A 12,407-nucleotide genomic window follows, 5' to 3' on the forward strand; every position below is an offset into this window, starting at 1 on the left:
CGCAGGACGCGCTTCCACTAAGGCTTTCGCTTCGCCCCGTAATGTGTGGAAGAGGCGCGCCCACGGCAGCCTCCTCTGGACACACTGATCTCTGAATTTACCCACCCATCTGTCATGAATGTTTCTGTTTCTCTATGTCTACCGAATCAAGGAACCTTAATCCTTTTTCAGCATATTTTACATGAAGAGTAGACAAAACTCAGAATTGGGCCTTTTATCATTTCACTAGTGGTCCCTAACTCCATCAAGATATACATATGTGTATGAGTGCCGGGGAAGCTAACGGGGAAGATGAGAAAAAAAGAGTTAGTGAGTCATATTTACCTTATGTGAGACCTAATCTAAAATTTGCCAAATTCAGGGTTGAAATCTGAATAAGTGTATAAAAAGAGTTACTACTCTTCTCCTTCATATTTATACCCCATTTCTTGAAATAGAAACCTTAAATACATTTCTAGGTTAAGGAGTTAAAGCTGCCAAACTCCCATTGTAAAAGAGGCTGAATATACAGGCAGAGTGACCAGTTTTTAACTTTGCCCTCAAGGGATACAGGTTCAGACACATCAACCAAGCTCCAGGCAACAATTCAGAACTCGAGATACCAGCCTTTGTAACCAGAAGGCAACCGTTTTTCTGAAACTTCAGAAATATTCAAGTTGGGAAGGGTAAAATTTGTCTTTAAAGGGAAACACTCAAAAACTTTCTTATCATATTAAGACAGAATATAGGCAGAGTAACATCGCAGTGCTGATAGTATGCCTTTTTAAACCAAATTTATTTATCTTCCTTGCTTACTGACTCCTGCCCCAAAGAAGAAGATTACATAGAAATAGTCTTTACAATAATCTACGTTATGACTTTGCTTTGCTATTTTTTTGGTCTGATACTAGGGTTTGTGTTTACAAAAGTAAATGAAAGGATCAAATAACATGATTAATACATTTTATTACAAAGGTTTTAGAAGATGAGGGGCAGAGCTAACAAGTTACCTTAATCATTAAAAATCACAAAGTTGGAGAACTTTTTTTAAAAGAGCGAATATCAAAATAGCTCTTAGAAAGACGACAGCTTAATAGTCTCTTAAGTTGTTGATGAAAACAAAAGAAGGCTTAAATCTGGAGGATAAAAGTTATATTCAAAAACATGCTAAAGAATACAGTAAAACAAAAAAGAATGAGGAAAAAATTAATTGTGCCTTAGAGGTTAAATCCTATCATGAACACCATTTCTAAAGGACCATGGCCCACTTCAGTACTCAAACAAAAAAAAAAAACTCATTGCTAAAATAGTTTCAACATTCCTTTGGAGTTTACTGTTAAAGAATTTATCCTGCATAGGGTAGACATGAAACACATCCGGAAGAGACTCAGAATATCTGCAAACATAAAACTGCTTCTCTAAATTGCACTTACTGGCCTTGAATCCAGTAGAATAGGGTTTAGCTATGACATGAAGTGTGTCATCCTGGGGCAGGGGAACGATTCGAAGAAAAAGGGCACTTTGCTATAGTTAATTCATGTGGCTACAAGTATAATAGTCTATCAGCTTCTCCTCAATGCCAAAATCTACTAACAATTTTAAAAAGTAAATGCAACTTTCAATTTCCAAGAATTCATGTGATAAAGGGTAATCACCGCAGAGTTTACATATGCTCAGTTTTCTTAAAGCCATAGATTTTATTCCAGAAAAGAGAAGGTACATGGCATTAATAAACCACACATGCCATGAATTTTAGAACACTAAATATTTTTCTCTAGCTCATCAACCAGTTATATCCATGGGCTGAAAATTATACCTATGAAAAAACTGATAACATTTTGCAATATGTCAAAGACAGACCAACATTTTTGCCTGAGTGTCCCACTAATCTTTATCTAGAGCTATTATTCTTGGACTTTCTACAAGTTTCCTTTCAAATAATTTATGAATTGTAACAACTGGAAAGAATACTGTGAGGACCTGAACACTTCAATCAAACACTGAAGGCAACAACCTTCTTCTTTAAGCCATCTCTCCTGCCTGAATTTTTATATACTGAAATAACCCCACTCCTTCATTTCTGCAGGAGTAACCAGAAGAAGGTGGCATTTCTTGGCCATCATAAGTCCCAGGTCAAAACTTCTCCATTCTTCAATGTTCTAACAAAGGCTTCTGGCCCTGCAGCTCATTCCTGTGTGATTCAATCTTGTTCTCAATGAGAGAGATCTCTAGCACAGGTAAGAGTAGCTGAAAGGCGTCCTGGATGTAGGAGGCACTGTTTGATGCCTGCCAGGATTGAAAAAACAAGAAAAAGAAAATATTAGTTATTTAAAAGGGAAGATATACTGTAAGACAAGAAGGGGACAGATTGATTTTTGTAATCTAACTAAATTCATAGCCTGGCAAATAAGAACAGTGACTTGGCCATTTTGGTAAACTCTATTATAAGGGAAAGAATCTAGCTCTTAAGATGATATGAGCACCATATCACTGTAATGGCAATCTACCGCTTCTTCCACTCTACTTTATCCTGCAGCCTGTATGCTTTGTAATTATGAAGGAAGAAATACACATCACATATACACTATTTTGATTATATTGCATCAATATGGCTAGACTACCAATATGGTGAAAAAAACTAAAAAGCCAAAAACAAAAGGCTTCAGAAGAGTTAATTAGTACATAATTCCTTTGGAGTCAGAGACTTAAAAACAATTACTGCTAACCTCTAGAAATACAGCAGTGATTAATGGGTTAAGGACGTCTGCCATTTCATTGACCTGGAATAAAGAATACAATTTGAAGTGAGTAAAGCAGGTTAAATAATAGTAAGTGGAGTACGATCACACTTTAAAACACACACACACACCTATACATAAATATTAAATATAAGCACAGAAGTCTGGACTGAGAGCAAAATGTCATCTTTAGAAAGTGAAATTGTAAGTATTTTAAACTTCCTTCTTAGTATCTTTCTCTGCCATCCATATTGAGAGTGTATTGCTTTATTCCTTTTTTATTGATTTTAAAAAGTATCTTCATTTGACCACAAAACTTTAGAACCATTTTAAAACAAAATATGTAGACATGGAACGTGTGCTCAAAAAACTCAACGGTCTTTAACACAGGTTGTTTAGAAACATCTTATTTCATAGAAATAAATACCGTAAATTTAATAGTTGTATGTGTCAGTATCTTATAGTTGATAAGCTGGCTTAAAGTATCTTTATGGAACACACAGAAAGATTTGGTTTCATAAGATTAACCTCAGGAAACCCAGCTCCTCTTTTTTTTTTTGAGACAGAGTTTCTCTCTTGTTGCCCAGGCTGGAGTGCAATGGTGCGATCTCGGCTCACCACAACCTCTGCCTCCCGGGTTCAAGTGATTCTCCTGCCTCAGCCTCTCAAGCAGCAGGGATTACAGGCATGAGCCACCAAGCCCAACTAATTTTGTATTTTTAGTAAAGACGGGGTTTCTCCATGTTGGTCAGGCTGGTCTTGAACTCCCAACCTCAGGTGATCCACCTGCCTTGGCCTCCCAAATTGCTGGGATTACAGGTGTGAGGCACCATGCCCAGCCACAGCTCCTCTTTTGAAGAAAATACTACAGGGAAAAGTGAAGCTGTACTAAAAGATTATCCTTAACAGGAATAATCTAAACTCAAATTTTAAAAAATTAACTTAGGCCATGGTCTTAATTAAAACAAATGTAATGCTCATGACTAGGACAAATAAATAAATAAATAAATAAAATTTAAAAGCCCACAGTAATTTTGCTGCTACACTGACACTGATATACTTACTATAAAGTGATTTTCATTTGCTTGTTTAAAATGCCCTTGATTTTATCCTAACTCATTATTACTGGTTTCTCAATCATCTCCCATAGTTTACACATCTTCATAAATTTTTTTACAATTCCAACTTTTAAAATCCCAAAAAGCCTTTAGCATTAACTACATCTCTCCCACTGGCTGGCAACTGCATACTGTGGGCACTGCCATAGTCTAAGTACAGAGTTGTTCTTTAAAACCAGAGTCAAAATCTGAAGTTTTAATTTCATCAAGGTCTATATTTCCATTATAAGTCTCAGAAGACAGCATAAAAAATACTGAAAACTTCATAAACAGAAGAGAACAAAAATTAGAATTAGAGATAGACAAGCTGATCCTAAAATTCATATAAAAATGCACAAGGCCTCAAGCAGTCAAAACATCGTGAAAATAAGAACAAAGTTGGAGGACTCACACTTCTTGATTCCCAACCTACTACAAAACTACAATAATCAATATGGTCATACATTAGGATAAACATACAGATTAACGGACTAAAAGATAAACAAATTAATGGACTAAAGATTAATGGACATTAGGATAAACATACAGATTAATGGTCTAAAAATGAGAGTCTAGAAATGAACCCATATATCTATAGCCAACTGATTTTCAACAAAGGAGCCAAGACAATTTAATGGAGAAAAATACAGTATTTTCAACAAATAATCGTGGAACATATGAATATCCCTATGCAAAAGCATGAAGTAGGGTCCCCTACCTTACACCATACATAAAAATTAACTCAAAATGGATCACAGACATAAAAATATGAGCTACAACAAAACTTTTAGAAGAAAACAGAGGAGTAAAACTTCACTGCAAAACACTATCAAAAAAGTGAAATCATAACTCACGGACATGGAGAAAATACATTCCCATCAAAAATCTGGTAAGAAACTTGTATTGAAAAAATATTTTTTAAAAAGCCTCCTGTAAGTAATAATAAAAACACAAATAACCCAAGTTTTAAAATAAGCAAAGTGCTGAAACAGGTATTTCTCCAGAGAAGCCAAACAAACAGCCAACAAGCACATTAAAAGGTGTTCAACACTGGCTGGGAGTGGTGGCTCACACCTGTAATCCCAGCACTTCGGGAGGCCAAGGTGGGTGGATCACCTGAGATCAGGAGTTTGAGACCAGCTTGGCCAACATGGTGAAACCCCATCTCTACTAAAAATACAAAAATTAGCTGGGCATGGTGGCAGGTGCCTGTAATCCCAGCTACTCAGGAGGTGGAGGCAGGAGAATCCCTTGAACCTGGGAGGTAGAGCTTGGAGTGAACCGAGATCGTGCCATTGCACTCCAGCCTGGGTGACAAAAGAGAAACTCCATCTCAAAAAAAAGATATTCAACATCTTTAGCCATTAGAGAAATGTAAATCAAAACCACAATGAAATACCATTTCATACTCACTAGGATGGCTCAAATAAAAACAAGCAATAACAAGTATTAGCAAGGATATGGAGAAACTGAAACCCTCACACATCGCTGTGAGAATGTAAAATTGTGCAGCCCCTCTGGAAAACAGTTTGGTAATTCCTTAATGACCCATATCACCCATATGACCCAGCAATTCCACTCCTTTCTACAGACCCAAGGAAATGGAAACCTATTCAAACAAAACCATACATGCATGTTCACAGCAACATTATTCATTATAGCCAAAAAGCAGAAATAATCCACATGTCTATCAACTAATGAACAAATAAAATGTGATATATATCCATAAGACAGATTATTATTTGGTAATAAAAAGGAAGTATTAATACATGCTACAATGTGGATAAGCCTCAAAAACACTATGCTAAGTTGAGTGAAACCAAACACAAATACCACATATTGTATAATCCTGTTTATGTGAAAGATGCAGAACAGCCAAACCTATAAAGAGAGAAAGCAGACTCACGGTGCTTAAGACAGGGGAAGTGTGGAAGGAAAGGGAATAGGGATTGTATGAGTTTTGGGAAAGTCTAATGAAAATGTTTTAAAATTAGAATATGGAAATAGCTGCATAACTGAGTAAATATACTAATAACTTAAAACTATTTAACTGGACACTTAAAGTGAGCAAATTTTAGGATAATTAAACTGCTAAAGAAACCAAACAAACAGTCCAATAAGACGCATGAATTCTTACCCCAGCAGTTGTCAGGCAGGCGGTAAACTGTTTAGACAGAGAGGACAACTCTTTACACAACACAACTGTCATCCTAGGAAAAAAAGGAAAAGTCAGAAAAGTTTTTCTTTTTTTTCTTTTTTTTTAAAAAAAGAAGCTATATTTAACAACTTTCAGACTAGAACAAATCACTCCTGGTACTAAATGTGAAAGAAGAAAGCTTTTCAAGGGAGTAAATACAGTAGCCCCCCTTTATGGTTCACTTTCTGCAGTTTCAGTTACCCATGGTCAACAATTATCTGAAAATAATAAATAAAAAATTCCACAAATAAATAATTCATAAGTTTTTAATTGCATAACATTTTGAGTAGCATGATGAAATCACTCACTGTCCTGCTACATCCCACCCCGGACATAAATCATCCCTTTGTCCAGCATATTCACAGTACCCACTCATTAGTCAGCTATTAATATTAACCATCATGTTATTAGACTGACTACTGTGTTATCATAGTGTTTATGTTCAAGTAACCCTTATTTTACTTAATAATGGCCCCTGCTATGGTTTTGATATATCCCCTCCAAAACTCATGTTAAAATCTGATTCCCAATATGGCAGTGTTAGGAGGCAGAACCAAGTGGGAGGTATTTGAATCATGGGGGCACTGCCCTCATGAACAGGTTAATGCAATATGACAGTAGTCAGTGAGATCTCACTCTGGTGGGAATAAATTAGGTCCTAGAGAGCATGTTTTTATAAAGCAAGTTCAGTCTTTCAAGCAGGCCTCTTTGCACACACCCACTCGTCTTTCTGCTTCTTTACCATGTTGTGGAGCAGTACATGGCTCTCACCAGAAGTCAAACAGATGCCAGTGCTATGCTCTTGGACCTTCCAGCCACCAGAATTATAAGCCAAATAAACCTCTTTTCTTTGTAAATTACCCAACCTCAGATATTCTGTTACAGTAACACTAAATGGGCTAAGGCAGCCCCAAAGCCCAAGAGTAGTGATGCTGGCAATTCAGATATGCCAAAGAGAAGCCATAAAGGGCTTCCTTGAAGTGAAAAGGTGAAAGATCTTGACTTAGTTTAAAAAAAAAAAAAAAAAAAAAAAAAACATATGCTGCGGCAGCTAAGATCTACAATAAGAATGAATCTTCCATCCATAAAACTGTGAGGAGAAAGAAATCATGCTAGTTATGCTGTTGCAACACTAATTGCAAAAGTTATAGTAACAGTGTGTGATATGTACTAAGATGAAAAAAGCAAACCTCTCATCGGACAGGGGATTAATATCCAGAATATAAAGGAACTCAACTCAACAGTAAAAGAAAAAAAATCTCATTAAAAGATGGGAAAAGGACATGAACATTTCTCAAAAGAACAAATGACCAACAGATATATGAAAAAATGCTCAACATCACTGATGCATCAATCATCAGGGAAATGCAAATCGAGACCACAGTGAGTTATCCTCTCACCCTGGTTAGAATGGCTATCATTATTAAAAAGACAAAAAGTGGCTGGGCATGATGGCTCATTCCTATAATCCCAGCACTTTGGGAGGTCAAGGCAGCTGGATCACTTGAGATCAGAAGTTTGAGACCAGCCTGGCCAACATTGTGAAACCCCGCCTCTACTAAAATATAAAAATTAGCTGGGCATGGTGGCACACACTTGTAATCACAATTACTTAAGAGGCTGAGACAGGAGAATCACTTGAACCTGGGAGGCGGAGGTTGCAGTGAACCAAGATTGCACCACTGCACTTCAGCCTGAATGACACAGTGAGACTCCACCTTGAAAAAAAAAAAAACAGAAAATAAATAGATGCTGTCAGCAATTCCAAGTAAAGAGAACACTTATACATTGTTAGAATGTAAGTTAGTACAACCACTATGAAAAACAGTATGAAGATTTCTCAAAAAATAAAAATGGAACTACCAAACTACTAGGTATTTAGCCAAAGGAAAAGAAATAAATATATCAAAGGGATACTTGCACCTGCATGTTTATTTCAGCACTATTCACAATAGCAAAAATATGGAATTAATATGTGTCCACCAGTTGACAAATGGATAACGAAAATGTGATATACATATAAATATATATAAATATATAAAAATATATAAAATATATATATATATATATATTTTGCAGGTCATTAGGTTAAGTGAAATAAGCCAAGCACAGAAAGACAAACACCTCATATTCTCACTCATATGTGGGAGCAAAAAAAAAACATGATTTTATGGAAATAGAGAATAAAACAATTGTAATACCAGAAATGGGGAATGGTGGATGGGTGAGTAGGTGGGGATGAAGAGAAGTTGGTTAACGGGTACAAACATACAGTTAGAAAGAAAAAATAAATTCTAATGTTTGATAGCAGAATAGGGTGACTATATTTAGCGATAATATTTTGTAGATTTCAAAGTAACTTAGAGAGAGGACTTGAAATGATGCCAACATATAGACATGATAAATACTAAAGGTGACAAATACCCTAAATACTCTGATTTGATCACTAAACATTCTATGCATGTAACACTCACATGTATCCCACATATATTTATGTAATATTATATATCAATAAAAAAATTTTTTTAAAGATGGAAAAGGCATTAAATTTGTCAGTGAAAGACATGAATGGAATGTGTTCCAAATGATGGCAATCAAGTTTGGAACTATCCACAATTTCAGGAATCCACTAGGGGCTTATAACATAACCCATACAGATAAGGGGGTACAATACTGTATGCCTAAATCAACCACCTGATATATAAGAAGACATCTGAGCAGGCACTCATGCTACATAAAAAGGAAGTTCAGTCCTTAGAAAAACATTTCTCTATAAAATCCTCTAGAAAGCAGTCTATGTTCAAGTTAAATCAAATAGAAAATAATGAAAATGCATTTTAGAAGACAACATCATACTTAAAAGACCCTACATTCCATTTAGAAAAGTTATAATATGTATTCACTAATTCTAAGAGCCTCAGTTCTTAATAATAGTTATGGGCCGGGCGCGGTGGCTCAAGCCTGTAATCCCAGTACTTTGGGAGGCCGAGGCGGGTGGATCACGAGGTCAAGAGATCGAGACCATCCTGATCAACATGGTGAAACCCCGTCTCTATTAAAAATACAAAAAATTAGCTGGGCATGGTGGTGCGTGCCTGTAATCCCAGCTACTCAGGAGGCTGAGGCAGGAGAATTGCCTGAACCCAGGAGGCGGAGGTTGCGGTGAGCCGAGATCGCGCCATTGCACTCCAGCCTGGGTAACATGAGTGAAACTCCGTCTCAAAAAAAAATAAATAAATAAATAAATAATAGTTATTAGTTACTGAGTGCTAATTATACGCCAGACACCATGCTAAGGGATTTACATGTCTCATTTCTAATTTTTACAACAATTCCGAAAGTAAATGATTAGTCCATCTTTAATCATATTTACCTAAAGTCTTCTATGTGCCAGACTTTATTTACTTAAAGTCTTTCAAGCAATGGGGATATATCAGTGAACAAGTCCCAGTTTTCATGGATTCCAACTTACTTGCTAAATTAAGGGAGAGACTATATACATATATATATATATACACACACACATAAATGTATACATATGCACACATATATATTCATATATGTGCTATGTGGTGATATAAGCTAAGAAAATAAAGCAGGGTAAAAGGACAGAGAATGGTAAGAGATGCTACTTTAGACTTTGTGGTAAAGGAGGGCTTTTCTAAAAAGGTGGCATTTGAGTAGACATGAATTCAGAGAGGGAGTGAACCACATTTCAAAGAACATTCCAAGTAGCAGATTTAGCTACTTTTCCATAGAACAGGCTCCTTTAGGGTTGTGAGACTCTCACCCTTAAGGATGTTCAAGAAGACAAACAAGCCCCCTATTATGGGATGCTGTAGTGGGATGAAGATGATGCAAGTAAAGAGGAAGTCTGCAAAAGACTGACAGCCCCTCCCAGTTCTAACAACAGGCACTCTCATACATTTTTTTTTTTCCAATGAAAATTCTCATTATTTCAACCAGGAGATTTATTTAGAAACTACTGGTCTTTTTTCTTCCCCACCTATGATTATCTATACTCTAGTATTTTTGAAAATTTTTGTACAAACCAGCAATACAATGAGAAAAAAAGAATGGGTTAAGGACACTCAGACCTGGATCTAAATCCTAGGCCATACAACACAGATTACTGAACTCCTCTAGTTTGCATTTCCTCATGATGAAAACAGGACTAATCACTTACTTTTGGAGTTACAAAAATTAGAAACGATACCTGTAAATCCCTTAGCATGGCACCTGGCATATAGTTAGCACTCAATAAGAACTATTATTGAGAAGTGAGGTTCTTAGAACTCTTCCCTGTTTTCACTTAGGCCAAATTACATTCCTATTAAAACTAATAATCTGTAAGGAAATAGTTTTCAGAGCATAAGCTGGTTAATTGAAAAAAAGGCAGATTTATAATGTTGATTTATTATGGTTCAATAAAAAGAAAAAAACAACCAAAATGAACAAACCGTCGAATACGTGGATGGGCGTCACATGAACGGTTTCTTGAGAGAGATATTTATAAAACTTTGGAAATAGGCCAAGAAAACTTCTGCAATTTGCATCATTTAGAGAAATTCTTATTATACTTACTGGGAAAGAGTCTGGCTCCTTTCTATGGCCGTCACTTCCTGCTTCCTCCCATGCAGAACCAATGCAGCTGTTTTGTGAAATAGTTCAATTGAGCAGGCAGTAAGTTCAGCTAGGCTCCGGATTGCAAACGCATGGATATCCTGGATGGAAAAACAAAACAAAGCATAGCAAAACAAAACATTTCCAGGTGGACATGATACCACTTTACGTCTCTCATACTGCAGGATTTGTAGCAGAGACTAATAGTTGATTTCCAATAAATAGTCTCCTCTTATTCCACAGTAGTGATGTAATTTTACAGCTGGGCTCATAGCTACAAAAACAAAGGCTCCCCTGATGTCAGGTGTGACCAAGTAACTAAGTTTTGGCCAAATGATTTAGATGAAAAGTGTCAGGAGGCAGTTTCTGGGAAACTTACTCACGACAAAACACACATGCATCCTTTCTCTCTTTTTTCTTCACTCCTCCTTTAATCTTATAGTCTGGATCTAAGATGCTACAATCCTAGATCACAAGGTTGAAATTACGCATAGCAGTGTAAAAGATAGGAACCTGGGTCCTTGGTTGTGATACATCTCAAATCTACTAAAACAAACAAAAAAGTCTTAGTTGTTTTGGCTACCTCTATTGAATTTCTGTTGACTTGCTCAGCGTTTTCTGCTTCCAACTGTTTTTGTACTCCTTCATTCTCTGCTAATGGCTTGGTCAGAGACATCCTGATCCATTCGTGGGCAGTATTTCTTGCCTAAATAAGAAAAACATTGTCCATCAACAATTCAATTCAGTTCACCAAATTTACTGTGCACCTACCAAGAACACAATAGCAACTTAGAAGTCAGGGCTCTTGTTCTTACCTCAACATACCATCTAACTTTTCAGTCCTTATCCTACTAGATTCAACAACACTTATCATAGCTGTCCATCATTCCTTTTTGAAATTCTCTAATCAGTTGTTGTTTTGTTTTGTTTTGTTTTGTTTTGTTTTGTTTTGTTTTGTTTTGAGACGGAGTTTCGCTCTTGTTACCCAGGCTGGAGTGCAATGGCACGATCTCGGCTCACCACAACCTCCGCCTCCTGGGTTCAGGCAATTCTCCTGCCTCAGCCTCCTGAGTAGCTGGGACTACAGGCACGCGCCACCATGCCCAGCTAATTTTTTGTATTTTTAGTAGAGACGGGGTTTCACCATGTTGACCAGGATGGTCTCGATCTCTTGACCTCGTGATCCACCCGCCTCGGCCTCCCAAAGTGCTGGGATTACAGGCTTGAGCCACCGCGCCCGGCCTTGTTTTGTTTTTAAGACAGAGTTGCATTCCTGTCACCCAGGCTGGAATGCAATGGTACGATCTTGGCTCACTACAACCTCCGCCCCCTGGGTCTAAACAATTCTCCTGCCTCAGCCTCCCAAGTAGCTGGGATTACAGGCACCTACCACCTCACAAGTTTAATTTTTGTATTTTTAGTAGAGATGGGGTTTCACCATGTGGGCCAGGTTGGTCTCAAACTACTGACCTCAGGTGATCTACCCACCTTGGCCTCCCAAAGTACTGGGATTATAGGTGTGAGCCACTGCACCTGGCCTCAAATCAGCTTTTTTTTTAAAAAATGTATAATTTACATAAAGTGCACAAATCTTCAGGATATGGCTTAAGAAATGTTTATAAGTGTATATGCCTGTGAAACTGTGATCAAGATATAGAACATTTCCTCATCCCTAGAAGGGCCCCCTCATATCCCTTGCTGGCCAAAAGTGTTCAAACCACAACCCCCTCCTCCTGCCCAAAGACAACTACTCTTCTGCTCACTTTAAATTAA

General features: G+C 37.1%; 1 protein-coding gene across 3 annotated transcripts in view; it reads right to left on the reverse strand.

The window, feature by feature from the left end:
• Positions 1-925: 925 nt before the first annotated feature.
• The window catches only part of FAM114A2 (family with sequence similarity 114 member A2), a 45,604-nt gene continuing 34,122 nt past the window's right edge, over positions 926-12,407 (reverse strand). For all 3 annotated transcript variants that reach the window (XM_032263781.1, XM_032263783.1, XM_032263782.1), the window contains exons 10-14: positions 11,218-11,340; positions 10,596-10,735; positions 5,952-6,024; positions 2,706-2,759; positions 926-2,265 (exon numbers count right to left, since the gene is read on the reverse strand). In XM_032263781.1, the coding sequence (XP_032119672.1) occupies positions 2,131-2,265; positions 2,706-2,759; positions 5,952-6,024; positions 10,596-10,735; positions 11,218-11,340 (525 nt within the window). In that variant the 3' untranslated portion in view covers positions 926-2,130. The remainder of the gene's footprint in view (positions 2,266-2,705; positions 2,760-5,951; positions 6,025-10,595; positions 10,736-11,217; positions 11,341-12,407) is intronic.

This window comes from Sapajus apella, unplaced genomic scaffold, assembly GCF_009761245.1.
Source record: "Sapajus apella isolate SASKATOON/1434 unplaced genomic scaffold, GSC_monkey_1.0 scaffold138, whole genome shotgun sequence".
In the NCBI taxonomy this organism is placed as follows: domain Eukaryota; kingdom Metazoa; phylum Chordata; class Mammalia; order Primates; family Cebidae; genus Sapajus; species Sapajus apella.